Source organism: Numenius arquata, chromosome 9 (assembly GCF_964106895.1).
Source record: "Numenius arquata chromosome 9, bNumArq3.hap1.1, whole genome shotgun sequence".
NCBI classification, from domain to species: domain Eukaryota; kingdom Metazoa; phylum Chordata; class Aves; order Charadriiformes; family Scolopacidae; genus Numenius; species Numenius arquata.
In genome coordinates this window covers 34,551,006-34,572,826 of record NC_133584.1, presented here as the reverse complement: position 1 = coordinate 34,572,826, position 21,821 = coordinate 34,551,006, and the positions used below count along the sequence as shown (strand labels likewise).

The 21,821-nt window shown below is 39.0% G+C and overlaps 1 protein-coding gene across 2 annotated transcripts in view; it reads right to left on the bottom strand.

The window, feature by feature from the left end:
- Window positions 1–21,821, bottom strand: part of KHDRBS2 (KH RNA binding domain containing, signal transduction associated 2) — a 387,275-nt gene that overhangs the window by 229,537 nt on the left and 135,917 nt on the right. For both annotated transcript variants that reach the window (XM_074153323.1, XM_074153324.1), the window contains exon 3: window positions 4,496–4,612. In XM_074153323.1, the coding sequence (XP_074009424.1) occupies window positions 4,496–4,612 (117 nt within the window). The remainder of the gene's footprint in view (window positions 1–4,495; window positions 4,613–21,821) is intronic.

Genomic DNA, 21,821 nt, shown 5'->3' with positions numbered 1-21,821 from the left:
GTGGAAGGGGAAGAGTATGCTTTGACTCTTCTCACATGGTCTCCCCAAGCTCCAGCATATCTGCAGTCAGGTCATGAAGTCCTTAAAGGCAGTTCTAATGACACCAATGTGGTTATTTTATCTCTGCCCCTAAATGTTCTTGCTCTTCCTACAGAAATTTTCCTTTCGGTCCCATTTGCATGAAATCATTGCCATTTTGCTTTCTCACATATGATGTTCTGAACTTCCACAAAACACAAAGACCAAGTTAAAGACCAAGCTACATATACTATCTAATGCATGTTTTTTGCACATTGGTGTATAATTTATCTGAATAACAAAATGCTGCTCGCATAAATAATCTAAAATCAGGGAATATGGAGACATGATGCAAGCCCCAAGAGTGTACTCTCTCCTATGAAACTCTGGCAGGGAAGTAGCCCAAGAAATAGAAGTGTATAAGAAACATTGATATATGTTTTTCTGCTTCTTTTAAAGAGAATCCATGCTCTTACTGCTAAATTTATATAAAAAAAAAAAAATCTATTCCAGCTCACTGCATACGTTATTTTTTTTAATGGCACAGTGGAAAGCTTTCATTGCATGGCTGAAAAGGAGAAAACCTGCATCTATATATGAAAGCAGTCGATTCATTCCACTTGTAATGAGATTTCTCCCGTCACTTTAGTTTGATTGTTTACCTTTACAATCACGACCCATGCTGTTTGGAAAAAGAAGAAAAAGAAATGGAAAAGAATCAAAAGCTAAGCAACTCAACACGACTATGTTTAATCTCATCACCGTATGTTCTGAAGAATGCATTTGCATATTTATAATACTATATTACTACAGGAATGACAACCTTTAGTGGCAGTATGTAAGCCAGCAAGATAGTGAGAGCTCAACCTGTTCTCAGAGGTCAGTGGAAACTAGCTGTGTGCTTACGATGGGCACAATTCTCAATTGTCACTGTTATGCTCAACATGTTGAACAATACCTCCTCTATGATTTAAAAATAAATGGGAGTTACTCAGCTAATAAATATTTCAAATTTTAGCTACAGGTTTGCATGACAAATCAAAAGGAAGAAATACCAAAAAGCCAGCATCATCTTCTGTTGTGTCTAGTGGACTGTCCATGTTTCATGATGTTTTTTTCCTGTCACCACATTGTAGGATCTTTCTCCTGTTACGGAAAACCAAAATTCTGCTGAGCCAGTGGCATTGGCTTAAGCACAGAGATTTAAGCACTCACATTAGCCACACTGCTCTGGAAGAACTGTAAGTTTTCCTTACATCCCAAATAACATTCTGCAAAACTGCTGCTGTTATACTTGGGCATCTCTTCAACAGTTTCTAACACAACTTTCTGTGACACATATATAAGATCTGTGGTATTTAGTGCACAACTAGAGTTGCTCATAATATTAAGTAAGTTGCATTGCCTTTTCAAATTAATCTATCCTGTTCCCACACTGTAGGGCACAACAGATACTCAAAAATTTCAAGTCATTCTTAACAAAGGTCCCCTGAGGCTCTGGAAGGGAATAGCCCAAATTCTTTGGTCTCTGAAATTTACCCACAAATTTCTTTTTTTTAAAAATAAGGTGTCCTGGTTCCAGTTGGGAAAGAGTTCATTTTCTTTCTAGGGATTGCAGTGAAAGGAATGTCAACAACGCATATTGTTTTAGAAGACGTTGGTCTTTAGAAACATTGGTCTGCTGGACCATGCTTAATACTTTTCAAGGACTCTTGTCAGCTTCCCGTAGAAGCTGAGAAGGAGCACAGGCAGAACAACAGAATGTCCGGTGGAATATTCCATACCATAGAAGTCATGCTCAGTATATAAATGGGGATTGGCTGGGGGAGTGTGTGAGGGGATCAGCAATCACTGCTCCAGACAGTGCCAATTCACTGGGCGGTGAGAGTGACTTCTGTTGTTATTATTATTATTATTCTCCTTTTCTGTTATTGTCCTATTAATCTGTCTTTATCTCAGCCCATGAGGTTTTTTTCTTTTTTTCCTTTCCCCTCCTTTTCTCCCTGCCCTTCTGGAGGGAAGCGGGGGTGAACTAGTTAAACTGGCTGGGGTTAAACACCTCACTTGACAGAGAACTGGGAACTGCCCCTCCGTATGCTCAAGATTATGGAGTGTGGCCAGAATGGTTCACCGTAGAGCCAAGCATTTGCCTACTATCATTTTGGCACTAAAAAACACCCAAACCAGTGGATCAGTTCTTTTCAAACACTAAGTACCTAAGGATTTAGGGCATAAATGTATTTAGTATTTTCCAGCAGAAATTCTGTTTCTGCTGCTCTGATGCAGCTCAGCATCCAGCCGCACTGGACTGGAGGAGAAAAGGATACATGCCTGCAGTCTGCCTAGGTGGTTCATGGTACAGTATAGACAGCTTTAAGGAAATTCTACAGAGACAAACTACATAGATTTTTCTTGAAAATTCCTCCAGAATGAAGAGTCATCCACCAATATACATAAGCTGATTTCTTATATGGTATGTAATAACCACAACAACACTCCAGACTTTGGTAAGTTGTATTTAAATCAGTAAAAAAAACCCCAAAACTACCTAAATGAGACTAGTGGGATTGTTTTACGGCAAGAAGACTGTTTTAATAGGAGCAAGTTGTATTTTCCTTAGCAATGTAGCAATTCACGCTATTATTTATGCTCTCGGTAAAATATATTTTCTTTAGGTTACACCAATATCTCAACCTAGAATATCCTTTCTGAAATGCTCATTGTAACTATTACCCATCCCACGATGATTCTCAGCCTCTTTTGCTTGGAATTGGTAACAGTGATGTACACAGCTCACATAATTTCTATCTCTCACTGTAATTGCACAGGGATTTTGTTTTCTTTTGAGTTGGTAATGTCTATATTGGATTAAGATAACAGTCACTTATGAGGCCCTCTCTACAGAAGTTGGTTTCTTCACTGCTATTTTTAATGCCATTTTACTCTAGAACTTAATTTACACCATTCTCATATGAATGAGTTCCCGTGAAGTTCATACTTAACTCCAGATTAAGTTTAGGGACTAAATACTCTATGAAGAGGAGAAAAAATACCCTGAATTTTGTTTTTGCTGACACAGTCATAAGTGAATGTAATAACTGCCATGCTGGCACTGCTCGTTATGATCAGATGAAATTCAAATGATACGATGAGTGACCAACCTCAAAACCAGAGGACGTAGTCTATCTATATATGTGTGTTTGAAAGTCTTTAGCTGGTAACAAGCCCTTCACACTCCCCTTTCTGGGCAATTGCTGCTCTTGGCAATAATAATTGAGTGAGTGGCTGAGAATGGAGCTGGCAGATGCAGTACTGATGCAAATTAATGCTACTTAGCAGCACATGCATTCATTCATCTAAGGAGTCATTTTTTATCATTCCAGAAGTAAGCCAAAAGTCATAAAATATTTTACTTGTCAATACTTAGAAATAAAATCTGTAGTGTATTCAACATTTATTATCATTAAATATAATGTTAAATAGATAATTGAAGGGTCCGTATGCCCAGTGTCATAAAGAAACCACTGAAAAAATGAAAAACGTTCTATGTGCCTAATTTATCTGTTTTGCTTTTTTTTTTTTCAATATTGTAATTAGAGACCTCATAATGCAAGTGTGACTGCTGATATGCACTACTAAGACCAAATAATGCCAAACATAGTCCTGATTAGTCTTTCCTTGATTTTGGCATATTATTGCTTTCATTATTTTAGCTGTTGAGATAAATGACAGAGGTGACAGGAAGGAAAGCAGAGTAACGCACAACATTAGAGGTAATATACAGTTCAGTGAAATGAGCAGTCATTATTTCTGTATTGTCCGTAACACCGCTGTTCTACAGACTGTAAAGTAAGACTCCACTACGCAATGAGTACTTGCTCTTTGGGTACCCTATATATGAAGCTGCCTTACCTTACAAATAATTACCTTAGGTGCATTGTCCAGGCAGCGATTCCAAACACAATTATTTTCTTTTAACTATAGTGCATTTTTACACGCATTTCAGAAAAACATCCACTTCCTTATCTTTTTTAGAACTTTGCCCTGAATAAATATGCACTCTTTTAAAAAAATCCTATCTCTAAAGAAACACTAAACACAAGAGAAAACCTATTCATGTACACCAATATTAAAGCAGTAATCTATACAAGCTACATTTTTTCAGGAGAAACAGACTTCTCTCAGAATAATAAATGAGCTTTGAGCTGGTTTCTTTTTTAGATTAATTATTTAAATGAAAGTGATAATATAGTAACTGTGGAGGTCTACAATTACATGGGAAGCAAGGTTTGCACAGCAAGAGAAAAACTGTATTTAAGTATTTGATGTAACTTGAAAAAACCAAGACTTACCTTAGAGTCAGAGTCTATTATGAGCCTATGAACCGAGTCATTAATAAGTAGAGAGGCAATCTGAGTGTGACAGCTAAAGCACACGTGTTTTGACACTAACTTCTACCAGAATCCAGACACAGTACCTTAGCTTTATCCCTCATGGATCCTTTCCCCAGGATAGACATTTTTGCACCTGTTTCTTCTTGTAACCTCTTCAAGGAGTTTCCTCTTGGTCCAAGCAATTTCCCAACAAAATTGAACTAGAAGGCAAAGAAGAGAACTATTTTAGACCAATAGGTACTTTTTCAAAAACTTAATAAATCTTTATAAACAGGCTGCTTAACAGAGAAAAATTTACTTCCCTTTAAAAAAAAAAAAAAAAAAAAAAGGTCATATTTTGTTCTGAGCCTAATTCATTGGGATACAAGTGTGGAGAACTGAGGTACCCTCTCCTCTAGCGCAAAAGGCAGTAAAAGCATTCATTGTTTATCTGAACCCCAGAAGGCTTCCATCTAGGACAAAAATGGCCAGTGGCTGATCAGGTTTAGCTAACTGCTGAACAAGATCTTTGCTTATCAGATGGTATATGTGAAACCCAGAGACTGCATATGCTCTTTCCTGAGTTAGCCAGCTTTATTGGCAAAGTAATATATTCTGCAAAGTTAGAGCTTTAGATGCATTTTCAGGAATTGATATTTTATACATTGATTTTTAAAAGAAGTGCTGTTTTGTGTATCAGCTTCATGTATCTGTTTTGCTAGTAGCAGAACAAATCACAAACAATAGATGACTGCAGATATTTAAGGCTATTTTCTGAGAGGATTCTGAAGAACATTGGGCTTTGTCTGACATGTTGCTAATATTCCTAAACACCGCACAGTTCACGTGACACATACAACAATGGGCTTTTTCTTTATGATGAGGACAGATGTCTACACGAAAATCAGAGGATAGAAAAATAAATAAATGAGGTGTTAAGGGGGGAGTCTATTAAGCAACAGTAATTTGTTTATTCTGTAATCAATAGTCTCTTCAATTTATTTTTTTTTTATGCTTTCCAAAACCTTTTAAAAACTCAATGGCATGCTGTCTTTGTAAGTTAACTGGCAACCATCAGCACTTGCTTAGAATGGTTCTAAATTATGTTCAAGTCTGAACTGGCCTGGCCTGGCTTTCAACAAAGAATAAGCTTAGCCAAGGAAAAAGGTGTGTAACTGTATCAGGACTCCCTCTTTTTTATTTCAGAGATAAAGAACATGACAATAAGAAACAGCAACCAAGAATATGCTGCTGTCAAAAATACACCTGAATGTCTAAGATGTTATATGTTGTTTTGCATTACCTTCTATTTTAAAAATGGAAAAAATGGGGAAATATTCTTGTTTCCACTTTAGTCAGCAAGAATATGACAACAGAAATGCATCAGCCATGTTAATAAGACCCAAACTCAGAATCAAGCCAGATGCCCCAGAACGCAAGGTGGCTTTCAGACCAGTGGCTTAATTACAAATCACTTGCAACTTCCTTCAAATATTGATTAAACCATCCAATAAAATAATATGCAATCAAATGGAAAAATAAATAGGTGAAGGTGACCTCTACTGCCACCTAAACCAACGTAACTGATTTCAGCAAGATAAGATGTCTAGGGGGAAGTAGTAAGCAGTAACATTGCAGAAAAACCCAGCAAGCTTTGAAGCTCCAAAAAAAGTTCTCAAGCTCGTGTGCTTGTATTTTTTTCCAACTCTATCTTTTGATTTAATAAAAATTATCAACTCTTCAACAAATCCTACCCCATTTTGGGGTAGGAATGAGAGATGATGACCCATCATGGCATCAATGATCCCATGTCTTGAAACTGTAGCTATGATTCTTCCTGGGACAACTTGGCTTAGAGGTTGTTGTTGGCTTCACATTGATTATTAAATTTCATAAGAAAATAAACCAAACAGTGCGGAGGGAATGTCAAGGACTGAATTTCGACTTTAATACTAGACCTTGAGCTTAATCTATTGAGAGAAATAAGATTTCAAAAATTACACATCTTGTGCACGTGAAGGTTTATTAGAGACTACCGAGCAAACAGCAGAGCTTTTGTTGCTCTGCAGGGACCCCCTTACATGCAGAACGGCTGTTCACAAGTTACAACACCAAATCTTTTGTGCCACTTATACATTACCAATCAGAGAAGAACCATTTACTGCTGCATCTTTCCAGTGTCTCTTAAATATTAAGAAAAGCTGCCCCTCGAAAGCTGACAGAGCTATACCACTACGTAAGTTTGGAGGAGACTATAAGAAGGCCAGCCAAAGCTCGACTTCATTTGTTCTCTGAATGGAATAAAAGTATTAAAATACACACTATAAAGATTTATGCTGACCATTTATATTTAAGCACTTCATAAACTGTCTAATAATTACCTTGACATATGGCTGCAAAGGAGCGGTATGGCCAGCATAAACTACATACAAAGTGGATTTTAATCACTTCAGAGGAAATAAGTGGTTGGGGATTTTAATTCTATTGATTATGTAAGCAGACAGACACTCACATTTCATCCACCTATCGAAAAGCACACGTCAGGAAGCAAGTTGTTATTTACAACTGAATTGCTCTTAATTCGGTTTTCTCTACAGTTGCAGAAAAGCCAGTGCACTGGCATTCAACAGACATTCCACTGTTGAATGCTCAGTCGTCCCAGCATCAGTAAGCTCTAGGATCACTGGCTGTCCTCAGCACCAGACTACAATAAACTCCATAAAGTCTGAAAATACTGGTAGAGTCACTTTGACTCAATAATTTATGAAAAATTAAATCCTGTATGTTCACATGTGGATAACAACAGCAGACAAGTAAGAGAAAGCTGCAGTGAATAGCACAAATTGTACGAAATTTGAAACGCAACTTTATTCATCTTATTTATTTTATAAAGATATGCTGGATAAGAACCTGAGCAGAACTACTTTTGGTACTCAAAAAGCTTAGGCTCCACTTACGGTCACAGACACAGCCCAAGCATACAGCTCAAGTGAAGGAAAATGTGAAAACTCAGGGAGTTAGCCTGCACGTAATGACGACCCTTGCCCACAGACATGCATTCCTGGTACAGCTACTGTAACTGCAGATCCTATTTTGCAACCTTAGTTCTGATGCAATCCCGCCATGTGTACAATTTTTCTCCAAATAATAGTAGGTCTAAGTCTCTGGGATAATATCTGGTCATAATAAGAGAGGATAGCTGAGAAATTATGACATACAGAAGAGAGAGTATTAACAGAAAGCTTTGATTGCTGGGGAGAAAACAGACTTCCACTTGAAAAATATGGTTATTGTTGTGTTACCGGATGTTTTTATCACAGAATCACAGAATCTTCTTGGTTGGAAGGGACCTTTGAGATCACCAAGTCCAACCAAAAAAAAAAAACAACCAAAAACCACCAAAACCCACCAAACACCAAAACAAAACAAAAACAAAAAAAAACCCCACACAAAACAAACACCCACAACAACACCCCACACCCACCCACAAACAGACACAACCCAACAATCTCAGGCACTAGAGCATGCCCTGAAGTGCCACGTCTACACGTTTCTTAAATACCTCCAGGGATGGCGACTCCACCACCTCCCTGGGCAGGCTGTTCCAGGGCCTGACCACTCTCTCAGTAAAGTCATTCTTCCTAATATCTAATCTAAACCTCCCCTGCCTCAACTTCAGACCATTTCCACTGGTCCTGTCATTATTCCCTTGGGAGAAGAGGCCAACACCCACCTCTCTACACCCGCCTTTGAGGGAGTTGTAGAGGGCAATGGGGTCCCCCCTCAGCCTCCTCTTCTCCAAACTAACCATGCCCAGTTCCCTCAGCCTCTCCTCATAAGACTTGTTCTCCAGACCCCTCACCAGCTTGGTGGCTCTCCTCTGGACATGCTCCAGCAGCTCAATGTCCTTCCTGTAGTGAGGGGCCCAGAACTGAACACAGCACTCGAGGTGAGGCCTCACCAGTACCCAGTACAGAGGCACCATCACTGCCCTGCTCCTGCTGGCCACGCTGTTCCTGATACAGGCCAGGATGCTGTTGGCCTTCTTGGCCACCTGGGCACACTGTTGACTCATGTTAAGCCGGCTGTCCACCAACACCCCCAGGTGGCTTAATTTCTCAACCATATTTATGAATGTGAGCTAGGCTTTCTGTGTGCTTGTAGAAACCCTTCCTGGTTTAGCGCAAAGATTTTGCATGTTATTTTCTTAGATTTTTTTATCATTTGCCTGGGGAAGACAGATGCATGTCATCAGGCAAAAACGATCAGCTGATAGCAAGGGATGCTTTACTTATAATCAAATGGACACGATGCTTTGTGTGTCAACAGCGGGGCAATAAACTTTCTCCTGTGCAGAATAAAACTTGACAGAGAATATATCTCGATAGATCTTTCGAGTATCCACAGCCAGTCTTCCCAGACTCTTCCCCAACCAATATACACAGAGTTTCACTAGGTTTATCTGCATCTTGATTGCTTTCACACTCCACTCTGCACAAGAAATCAGATTGTAAGGTGCCCAAACCAACAGTCTGGCTTCTCAGTCTCCATCAAAAGTTTTTGTTCATAAAACTCTTATATACTCATATGGAAATATATGTGATACTGCACACGTGCACAATGATACTGCACACGTGGACACACAGAAATTATTCTCTTTCCCAAACTGTGCTGCTCCCATCCATCTGCAAAGCTTTGTGCTTACACATGGAGAATACTTACTGACAGCGTGAGACATTCTGCTCAAGTCTATGCGCTAGAACTGAATATTTAACACCAAAGATTAGAAATCCAACAAGTATACAGAAAACGGAGAATTCTTACGAACTAATTACATGAAATTTCTTACCAAAAAACTGCCTATGTTAGTGAAAAGCTTAGGGTTGTGCTCCACGCATGAATACATACATAATCGTAGACTTGCTCATCTCCAAACCTGCTGCACATTAACACACCTCACTTGCTTCAGGCCAAGACACCGAGAAGAGAATCCCTAAAACTAACCAGGTGTTGTCAAGGTGGATCACAGCACAGGCGGTCTGTCTCCCAGTGTCAGCATTTATTATGCCAACATAGGAACATGGTCTCTATGAAATGCCAGGGATTAATTATAACCTGTGCTGTAAAGAACATGTGTACAATAACTAGTTCTCAAAATAAATCCTGCAGCTTACATACAATGTTGTGGTAGTCTTAAGTGTACTGCAACACCTCAAGAAGATCACTACGTGTATTTTTTCTTGTTGCCATGTTTGAATTTACCTCATTTAATATGGAAATGGAAATTTAGAATATTTATTAATATGGATGAAGGAAAGGCTGTGGATGTTATTTACCTAGACTTTAGCAAGGCCTTTGATACAGTGTCCCACAGTATTCTCCTGGAGAAACTGGATGCTCATGGCTTAGATGGGTATACTCTCCGCTGGGTTAAAAACTGGCTGGAGGGCCGGGCCCAGAGAGTGGTGGTGAATGGAGTGAACTCCAGTTGGCGACCGGTCGCGAGTGGTGTCTCACAGGGCTCGGTACTGGGGCCGGTTCTCTTCAACATCTTTATCAATGATCTGGACGAGGGGATCGAGTGCACCCTCAGCAAATTTGCAGATGACACCAAGTTGGGTGGGAGTGTTGATCTGCTGGAGGGTAGAGAGGCTTTGCAGAGGGATCTGGACAGGCTGGATGGATGGGCCGAGACCAACGGGATGAGGTTCAATAAGGCCAAGTGCCGGGTCCTGCACTTGGGTCACAACAACCCCAGGCAGCGCTACAGGCTTGGGGCAGAATGGCTGGAGAGCTGCCTGGCAGAAAAGGACCTGGGGGTGTTGGTCGACTGTCGGCTGAACATGAGCCAGCAGTGTGCCCAGGTGGCCAAAAAGGCCAACAGCATCCTGGCCTGTATCAAGAACAGTGTGGTGAGTAGGACCCGAGAGGTGATCGTCCCCCTGTACTCGGCACTGGTGAGACCCCACCTCGAGTACTGCGTCCAGTTTCGGGCCCCCTACCACAGGAAAGACATTGAGGTGCTGGAGCGGGTCCAGAGAAGGGCAACGAAGCTGGTGAGGGGTCTGGAGCACAAGTCTTATGAGGAGAGGCTGAGGGAGCTGGGGTTGTTCAGTCTGGGGAAGAGGAGACTGAGGGGAGACCTTATCGCTCTCTACAACTCCCTGAAAGGAGGCTGTAAAGAGGCGGGGGTCGGTCTCTTCTCCCAAGTTACAGATGATAGGACAAGGGGTAATGGCCTCAAGTTATGCCAGGGGAAGTTCAGGTTAGATATTAGGAAATATTTCTTTACTGAAAGGGTTATCAGGCATTGGAATAGGCTGCCCAGGGAGATGGTTGAGGGTGGTGTGGTGGTGTGTGTGTGGTGTGTTGTGTGTGCGGTTTTTTTTTTGTTTGTTTGTTTTTTTTTTCTCATTGGTTGGACTAGATGATCTTAAAGGGTCCCTTCCAACCTAGGTGATTCTGTGAAATACCAAGTGTTGTTCTCAAAAGTCGTAATATTAGCAGACTTATCACAGAATTAAAATTAAACATACACACACACATTCTTAAGTTGATATTTACGTACATCTGATTAATATAATGTTGCAAAGTTTCTTCAGTATCTGGCATGTTAAAGCAAATTGTCCAGGAGATGAGCACAACGGGAGCTGGAACTTTGAAGCGAGTATCAAAGGCAATTGGACACGGCTCCACTATTGTGTCAGTGTTGTATAACAGATGGGGAAAAGAAGGATAGTGAACTTGTGCTGTAGAGAATCTGTGGCTAACGCTAGCATATTTAAATGTCCTTGGCTCCTGCCATTGGAGCCCTCTTGCTGGGGAGGAGCCCACCCCTACAGCTGCAAACCCGGCTAACAGAGCTAGGCAGACAGAAGCTGTTGACTTTCACCACTACCTCATTTTTTAATGCTGAGGATTGTAGTCAAACGTTGATCCTTACCTCGGCTGCATACGCGGGACTCACTTCATTCTCAGGATGTGATAAACCGGCCTTTCAACAGGCGGACAGCCATACAATAGTCAGTTCTCTTGCGAGACTCATTACAGAAGTACATCAGAAGTTACTCAACCACACAGCAGCACTAAGCGCTCCCTGTAAAACCTATCCTATTAAAAACCACACCTGTCTTCGTCTCCAGCTCCCTTCTCCACAAGGGGGCAAGAATGCTGGTAACCAGTTAAGTAAAGAATCATATAATTTGCTGTTGTGTTGCAACATAAAGCTCTAACCTGTAGTTCCTTCAAGACTAAAAACTCCACTTAATATTATTAAGGATTTTGACTACCTCAGGACAGCATACTATAGGTATAAAAAATCCAACATATAGTTTACAGCATTAACATTCAAGCCTCAAACTGAATACGATTGATAGAAAATGCATGTTTACATTTAGAATAATATTTGTTTCCCTGTTTGATGTAGCCCAAATACATCCCTACTAGAACTGCAACATTTCTTATTTTATAAACGCCATTTTAATAGGATTTTACAAGCAGAAGCAAGGAATACATTTGCCATTCAGAAAAAGTGTTTTTGTCAGTGACTGTTTTATACAGAGATCAGTGTTCAGAATAGTAACAAAACCTAGATAAATAAGGAATGGGACAGATAAATGTTTCCAAGCTGTAAGATAAAGCAGAACAAAGCCCTGAACTGGGAAAATAAATTAATTTCTTCTAGAAACAGCAAAACAGAAATAGCATGTGCTCGGCAACACGAAATGGGTTTGTTATTTCTTAGTGTGTTCTGTTCACTATTGCTATCAGCTCCTCTGTGGGGAGATAAAGTGTTTTTCCATTTGCAGAGCTACTTATCCTCACAAAAGCCTTTCCCTATTCATGGGGAAAAAAAAAAAAAACCCACAACACAACCTTCAAAATTCAGTCCTGTGCTAAAGAAAAGGGGAGGAGACAAAGATATTATTCACTTCTGAATAAAAACTTAGTGATTGAGACCTGCCTATAAATTAGTTTTCTTCCGGTCCTATTCTAGGACTTCTGATAGTTAATTTATTTCAGAATAGCATTTATTTTAAGAGTACCTCACATTTCGATACGCACAAGGAACTTCCCTTCATGTAGTACTGGATGATTTTGAAGGCGAATTTTATTTTTCTTAACACTTTGTAAGCATGATAATGTCTGCAATAATATGCTTTAACTTTTGGTCAGCCCTGAATCAGTCAGGCAGCTGGACTAGATGATCATTGTAGGTCCCTTCCAATTGGAATTATTCTATTCTATAGCTCAGCAGATTCTGCAAAGTTCAACTTTGCCTCCCTCTGTATGTAGCTGCTTACCTCAATACCTCTTCAATACCTAGTATTTTTTGCTTTTTCTGAAATGAATTTAGTGTTCCAGATAAGGATGCACCATTATTTTTTATTACAGCGATGTGATGTTTGCTGTCTCTGGAAAAGAGCTTCCAAGAAACCTGTTTGGTAGGACTGAACTTATTTAGGGCTCTACTTTAGCAAGGCATGTCAGGAGACAGCAAACTGCAGAGGCAGAAAATAAATGTACTCCTTCAGAGGGGCTCTGGAGATCTTCTCCAAAGGATACGTGCTAATGCTTTCTTCAAGTATTGCACCACTGAAACTCCACTGTAGCGGTCCCAGAACCAAAGGAGAAGGCTTGCCCTTTCCTACAGAGCTCACTGGGACTCATCTCTTCATTACGCTTTGAACAGTAACTTGATGTTAGTCTGCGGGGAGAAAAATGGACTCAACATTAAATGCTCAAAGGGAAAATACAGCTTCTTGAAAACTCTGGGCCAAATTAATTTCTGGTTTAAATCAATAGAATTACCTCAAGAATAAATTAAAGCCAAGTAACAAAGTTAGAATCACTAAAGCTACCGTGACTAGAGAATTTACTTAAGAAATAAACATTTTTTATTACACATTTTTTTTTATCTTGAAAAGTGTCGGGAGTTCATATTTATGGTGCGCTTGAAGAAGATGCTGCAATATCTGTCTGGGTATTTACTGGCTTGTAGTAAGCATCTAAATCTACAGAGAAAAGATATTTTTGGCATAACTCCATGAAACAGATGGTCAGCGACTCCAGACAAACACCTTCCCGATACAAGTCCACATTGAGAGAGCAAAAATATCCCCTCACTTTTTTACCAAGTTTTTCTCAGAATTTGGTAACAAGGTTGTGGCATTTAAATAGAGCAATTTAAATGATCTTTAAAATGAAAATACAATTTTATGATTTAAAAAAAAAAAAGTTTGGCATCGGATGTATCTTTATTCACTTAAACTTTCTTAATTCAGGAAAATTTGAATAGCTATTTCTCTACCACATACGTTCGCAGTGCCATGTATTATATTCTGCTAATCTAAACATTTTATTGTGTGTGTTTCTGGTTTTAAGTCTGACGTGGAGTAATTGAGGAAAAGCCAAGAGTTGCTGATCTATATTAAATCTAGAATTAACAAGTTCAAGGGGTTTATTATTTTAATTGCAGAGATATCCAGAGACACTCATCGTATCAGGCACTGCACAGACATGCAGAAAGCCACGCTCTTGACCCTGAAGGGTTGTCAAGTATACTAAAAAAAATAAAAATCAAACAAGCCTTGTTTGCCTGTACGTGGCTACTATTGCTGATACGGATGGTCAGGGAGTGATTGCAGAAACTACTGCCATTAAAATCACTGGGCTCGGTTACGGAAGTGGGTATTACTCAAGGTAAGTGCAGCAGGACCTGCAGGAACCTACAGGATCTGCTGACAGGAGGACCACGCCAGAGCCTGCTTTTTCAACACAGAAATGGGAAAGAGGATACTAATGTCACTTTTTATCTTTGGCCTTTGTCTTTCTTAGAATTCTTCTGCAACTTGCTTTTTCCTAAGCTTATCCCTGTTTGGCTAGCCCAACTGGGGTGGCGTGGGAGGCTGAGGAACGACTCTCAGGCTTTTTTGCCCGTGTTGGGGAGGTTAGAGCTGTCAGCGTACTAGTCCCCAATCAGAGATCATGACCGATCCCAACCCATCTTTACAAAGAGTCGGGAAGTTCTTTGAGGGTTGACTGCTCCTTAATGAGAAGTTCTTCAAGAAGAGCAGTATTTTTAAAAATTGTGGAGTATGCTGAGCTAGCAATGATTTTGCCCTTCTATTTAAGTCATATTCTATTGAATCAAGAGCAAGACATCTCCGTAGGACACAAAGCCACCTGTCTTTTAACATTCATCCTAGCCAAGCCCAAAGTAGTCAACTTTTATTATTTAGAAATAAATAAAATACAAGGTAAGTAATAAGGAATTACTGGAATTGTGTATCTAAGACTGGTTCATTTGAAGAACATTATCTAAAAAGATATTTCTACAAATGCTAACAATTCAGACTGCAGAAGTGCACCACTAATCTTTTTTCAAAGTGCACAATTAAATAAGTTTATATAGAGCATATGCACTGGTATGGACATAGGTACTAAGGCTACAACACTTAAAAGCACAATCCTCATTTGGCTAATTGGGCTTATTACTCCTACAGATACACAATTTACTGGCCACAGTAATAAACACCATCTGCTGCTTTGCTAACTGGCAGCAAGCTACCAACTTTTTTCTCACTTGAAGAGTTTGGATCATGAAAGGAAGATCTAAAGGAGATGTAATACAGTGGAATTTCCAAGCATATCACCTTACACTTACTGAGCTGAATATGATTTCATATTAGGTGAAGGATTTCTCTTTGCCAGATGCTATATTTGCAAAGTTAAGTTCTAAGTCAACAAGAAGCAGGATAACTTAGGGTTGAATATCCAACCCTAAAACTAATGTATCTTTCCCATGTATGTTAGCGATACTGGACTAGTAAAAATGTAGCATAAAACTCAAATTTCTTTTCAGTCAAGGAAATTATAACAACAGTTAATTTGGACGCAGTATGTAAACGAATTGATTTAACATACACGCATATAGTATCTAATTTTGTAGACAGCATTGTATTAAAACACAAATGGTCTATGTTAATCTAATTAAAGACTCTGTTAGTCAACTTGATTTTGCCTTTCGTTATTAAAGTAATTATACTTACAGCAGGATTTATATATCAATTTACATATACCGAGCACTACGCAAACATTAATTTTACTCTCAAGTCACGTTCATAAGCAAAGCAAAGCATTCCTTTAAATTGATTGACATATGCAAACTCACATAGCTCTACGGAAATTAAACCAGCCTGTGAAAGCACTCAAAAACATTTTACAAAATTCTGGTTCTTCCTCCTCTCCCCCCCTGCCCTTCCATTTTCTATACTGGTAGTTTTTTTGTTCTTGATTACTAAGGACAAATGCAAGAAAATACAATCTTTCTTCCTTAGAGCTCATTACTTTCGACTTTTCCTATGCTTAGAAAGGAAAACCAAGTATCTTTCAAGATTTTTTAATGAGGACTTGTCTGATCTCAAGCGGTAATGTAATAAAATATTTTAAGAGGAGCAAAGCATTCCAAACCAACGTGGACAAAGTGAAAAGAGTTAAGTAATACTGCGTTAATTCAAATACCTGAACTGCTACTGAATTGTGCTCCCAAGGCGTTCAGGTAGAACATCTGTCGAATTCATACTTAAATTTCAAGTTTCAAGTGAGAATTGTACAAATTTAAGACAACAGATATTGTCCTCTACTCGTCCATTCGACCAAAGTGGCAGGACAGAATACAAACTTATACAATGCAGAAGAAATACTGTCGGATGTACCACCACTGCTCATAAGCTTGCTCTCAAAACCCACGTACTACAGCACTCCGTTCCAAGAGCAGATTGCACACTAACCAAATAGACTCCTTTTCTTAGTTTTTTTAATTTTTTTGCTCACTGTGATGAGGTTATGGAAGGAAAATAACCAGCTTTAACATGATATCTGGCACAGATGGGTTTCCATTGGTTTACATCGCATACGTACTGGGCATGTAAAGATCCTCTCCATTCACCAAACCGAAACTGCCCTGGCTTGCCCTGCAGCGTGCGAACCAGATGGTCTGCAGAGTCTCCTCCTCCTCCTCAGTACACGGGGCTAATTGCAACAGTAATAAACAATGCAGCAGATCCCTGAATTTACATTTCATTTAACACTGCTGATTGTAAAAACAAGCTTAACATATATATATATAATCACTCTGTAATTTGATATAAACGTAACAGATTTGCTAACTGTGAAGAATCCATCACTGCGTTAAATATGCATGCAAGGAATGTGATTTTCTTTTCCATTATCAGTATTTATCAATGTTTACAATTTGCCAAGTTGATAGCCTATAGTACTCAGTAATTGCGATTTAGAATACCTACTCAGTCTCATCACAAAACTAGAAATTACAGAGTTTTATAACATTTGAGTGCCAAAACCACCTAAAAACCTGAGACTGCTTTGCTGATGGCATCCCTTTGCCAGCAACATAACTGTGCTTCAGACTTAGCGAACGTAAAACAGAAAAAACTACTTTCTGGGCAAAACCTTGAAAGAAGAACAAGACACACTGTATGCGACAAATAAGCTGGCAAGCACGAGCTGGAGGGCCCCAGTGGCTTTGAAAAACACAGGCTGCAATATCTAACAGTACCCAGGAAGGGAGTCTTGCCATTGCAGGACAGCAACTGTGAATCAAACTGTGACTACCTGATAAAATATTAAATGACCTGCTCATTGTTTGTTTTTTTTTTTAACTTGCACCTTTTTTCTTATCCCCACATCCCAGGCTAAGATCTAATTCTCACTTAAAAGAATATTCTAGACGTAATATTGAATTCTCTTCTAACACAAGATTACGAAATGCCTCAGGTATATTTAATAACGATCTAGTTTTAATAACTAGTTTATCTAATATTTATTCCATTGTAATTACCCTGCTACAGCACATCTACACTCTTCAAAAAGGTTGAATGTGTTTGCAAAATACTTATTAAAGATAGCAACCAATGCAAAAAAAGGGCAGTGAATATTTTCCATTTATACTGTCAAGCCAGTACGTCCCCAGCTCTGGTTGTTTAAAGGGAGCCAGGAGACCTCTCCTGGAAGGACTGAAGTGACACAGCCATATCAAAGTCATTACCTTGGTATCTAGGTCTACCTAGATAGGTCTACCTAGATGTTTCAGCCTTTGAAACTCACTTTCCCATTGGCACCTGACCCACTTGGGTAGCTGGTGTCCAGGTCTACAGAACTTCAGGCACATCAACATCACCCCGTGCTGTTGTCTGCCTTGAGCCTCAGTCACTCAGTGGAGGCTGCCATAAATCTCCAGCTTAGCTGCCTCATTCCTGTCATTAACTACACGTATCTCACACAAATTTATGAAATTCATAAATAGCAGGTCTGGAACTAGGTGTTCAATGCCTAGATCCTGCAAGGACGGAAAAGCAACATCTAATCCTCTTGGGAACCTGCACCTTACTCTTTTATGTTCCTCTAGGAAATCACTGCATTCAAGTTCTTGCATGGAGTTATAAATGATAAAGTGTTTTGATTTCCAGCCCTCAAGCATTTATATCCTGATGGATCCCTTATATTTGTCTCTCTGCAAAGGCTGTAGCCACTGAAATGAACTAAAGAATAACCACAACTGCCATGATAAAAAAATATGTGAAACAATAAGCAAAATTAACTTTGGACAGACACTGGGGAAAAATGTAAGTGTAACTTTTCCTGGAACATTATATTCTGTGGAAATCTCAAAAGTCCTTTGAAGTAATTTAATAAACCCCATATCTGTCTTAAATCATTTAGATATAGCAAAGTAGAGGAAACAAACTGATACATTCTTAAAGGTAAAAACCAATGATTTGTTCCAGACATTTGAGTCTCTGGGAAAGCTTCCCCACTGCAGGTTTATTTAAAAAGTAAGCTTATTCCCCTTAAAATTGAACACATTTGTAGAAAATATTACACCAAAATAAGAACAGACCAATGCACTTCAACCTGCAACAACAATGAAATCACTAGGCAGTAACTATAAGTTTCATTTACAGCATCTAAATTCATAGATACTTCCCTCAGATGACAACTTTCATCTTCACAAGGCCTTTTCTTATGACATATAAAGTCCCATTTTATTTATATAAAATCACCATCAGCAAATGGATATTTCTGAATAACAGTATAATTTCCAGGCTAACCTTTGTCGAATGCTCGTAGATGTAGAGTATGGACGTTACACGTTGTTTGGTTATTCTCAGGGTTGTCCATCCCACACTTAGCTACTTTCTATTATTCTTTCTCATTAATCTTTAGCAAACAAAAAACAAATGAGCTACAAGTGTGCTAGCAAACACAGATGCTCAAATTCTAGAAAAGCTTTCAGCTGGTGAATTCCAGTTTCACAGCAGTCAAGCCTGGCAAGCCTTCAACTTTACTGTTCTCTAAGAAATACCCAGAGAATATTTATCACATGAAAGTTTCTGATTTAGTTTATCCACACAGACAAAGTACTATGAGCAGAAAAATGAAATGACAGGAAAAATGACTGTGGAAAAGAACAATAATAAATTAGGAAAAGGATTGTTCTATTAAAATCCTTTTTCCAAATCATGGAAATATGGCGGGGGGGGAGGAAGAACTGAAATACACTATCTTGGATGTCAGTCTGCAGACTACAGTGGGACAAATTATATAGGGAAACTGCTAGCCCCAGCCAACTTAGTTCTTTCACGTTCTCGAGACAGGCCAGGTGGAATGCATGAAGTGACAACATACCATGTCCCAGCTACCATGACACGGACAGAGAGCTGTACTGGTGCCTCTGAAGAGAACGTGCGCCCTTAGGATCTCACGAGAAGTCTGTGAAGACTCCAAAGGCATACTAGCTGCAGCAGTTTGCTGTCCTTATATAAAATAAAAACTGAGGGATGCTGGAGAGAAATTCTGGAGACCACATGTAGGTTGTTTGGGAGCTGAAAGCTGGGACCCGCAGAGCACCACTCTTTGCAACATTCTCATTACACCATGAACATATTCAGAGAGAAAGCGATGTGACAAAGCAAAGCTGCAGTCATGGGCTGAAATAACGGCTTTAGGAGGAAAAACTGAGATTCACCTGGAACTGAGGACACATGTAGGATTGGGAGAGTCTGTACAACAGGAAAAGAACTCATGTGAAGTATAAAGAATCCCGCTGTAGATATGCCTAAAATTCAAAGAGATTACATGTGCAGGATATGGAATAATATTTAACTCAAATATTAAAATCAAGAAAATAATCTTTTAAAATTCTGAAGTTGCATTAAAATAAGGGGAAAAAAAAATTACCATTAACTACCAGCCTAAGAAAACTCCAAAAATCAAATCCACATAAAACAGGTGAGAGGTTTGAGGAACAACTTGGAGAAAGTATAAAAAATGAAAATAAAATATTTTTCAAAGATTTGGAAGCCAGACAGAGAGCTAGTAGGGCTAACAGCTGTTCAGGCTATAAAAGGAGTACTCAAGAAAGATGAGGTCAGAACACAAAAATAAAATGCTTTTTCTCCATCTGGGTTCATAACAGAGGAAACTGTGACAGGTGGTTGAGAGGAAGGTAGGGCAAGAAAAATTTTCTAAGAATTTCCAATTAAATTACCCCAAATCAAAATAAACAATAAAATTAGTAAATAGGAAAATAAATACATTACAGAGGTGAAGAGCTGATTTGGCTCTTTTAAAGGGAAATAATTTCTCAGCAATCTATCGGTGTTTTCCAAAGAACAAACAAGGAAAAGAAAGTAAGCTGATACCATATACTTCATTTCCAAAAGACATTGGTTTTCACATGGTCCTTTACCAAAGGCTCTTGATGAACTCAGCCTGACATGGGATTAGAAGGAAGGCCCCCCCCACGGATTAAAAAAAATAATGTTTAAATGATAGGAAAAATTTGGAGTAAACGGTCAGTATTCACAGTGGAAAGAAGTCATTAATTGAGTCGTGCAGGGATCCAGTGGGAGACCCAAGCTGGAAAAAGCAGTGAATAGTGCGAAGAGAAACTTTACTGGGGATGCTAAGATAAGTCAGTGCTCTGAAGGCAGGACTTGCTATAAAAAACTACATGTTATGATACTTGGTGATAAAACGTCAGCTGAAATTCAATGTAAATAAACGTAAAACACATCGAAAAGCACCCCACCTTTATAAATAAACTGTGCTGATTCTAAGTCCTCAGAAATTATATCAGGAAAAATAACAGGATAGCTCAGTGCACAGCAGTAGTGAAAAAAGCAAATTGTATATGCTATGAATTATTAGGGAAGGAATAAAGAAAAAAGCATTATGCCACTTTATAAATCAGTAATACCACACCACCTTGAGATTATTTACAGTTATGGCCTCTTGATTTCAGAAAGGCCATAGTAGGACTGGGCAATTCGGGCAAAACCACGATGTTTCTGTACAAACAGTGACTAAATAGGAATAACTGAATGAGTCCTGAGATGTGATTTCTCATTTTGAAAAACACAGCTGAGAACTACAACAGACTGCTAAAAATCTGAGGAGCATGAATAAGGCCAGTTGGACATGATCTCCAGAGACTCACAGAATCACACAATCTTTGTGGTTGGAAGTGACTTTTGAGACCACCAAGTTCAACCACAAAAAAAAAAAAAAAAGTAAAAAGAAGAAGAGGAGAAGGAGAAGAGGAGAAGGAGAAGAGGAGAAGGAGAAGAGGAGAAGGAGAAGAGGAGAAGGAGAAGAGGAGAAGGAGAAGAGGAGAAGGAGAAGAGGAGAAGGAGAAGAGGAGAAGGAGAAGAGGAGAAGGAGAAGAGGAGAAGGAGAAGAGGAGAAGGAGAAGAGGAGAAGAAGAGAAAGAAAAGAACCTAGCAAGCAGCAGTCTCAAAACTAGCCAAAGAAAACTTTCTGCACCAAATTCCGCCAAATTTGAGTTTTAAAAGTGACTGACAGATTCATCAGAAGAAAACGCTCTGAGCTCAGGACATCCATGTTGAAAGCTGGGATGATATTTTGGGGATGTATCTCTGCACGGTTTGACTGTACTCGCATTCGGTGTCAGGTGCCCGGTGTTGGTCACTGCTGGACAAGCTAAACCAAAGCAAAATCATGTTCTTTTTATAAAGCACTGAATTGACGGCATGCAGTAACTGGATTATAATGTGATTTACAAGAGTTTGCAATAGTCAAAGGTAATCTGTGTGTCATATTGAAGCATTACTGTGGCCTTTTTTCTTAAATCACTTTCTATTTTCAGCAGGTGAGTGGTCACCAAAATGTTACTATGCAAAAATCATTAGAAACAAAAAAAGCGAAACCATTTTGTTCATATTGTATTGTTTTGCAAAAGTCATTATGTCTTTATGTAACATTTGATTTTGAGATGTGATATTCTTCTTTCATATGTAAGGCATATATACAGAATTCTTCTATTTTAGTCCAAACGTAATTGTCTTAAACAGATATAGCAAAAAATACATATTTGCAGTACTCTTT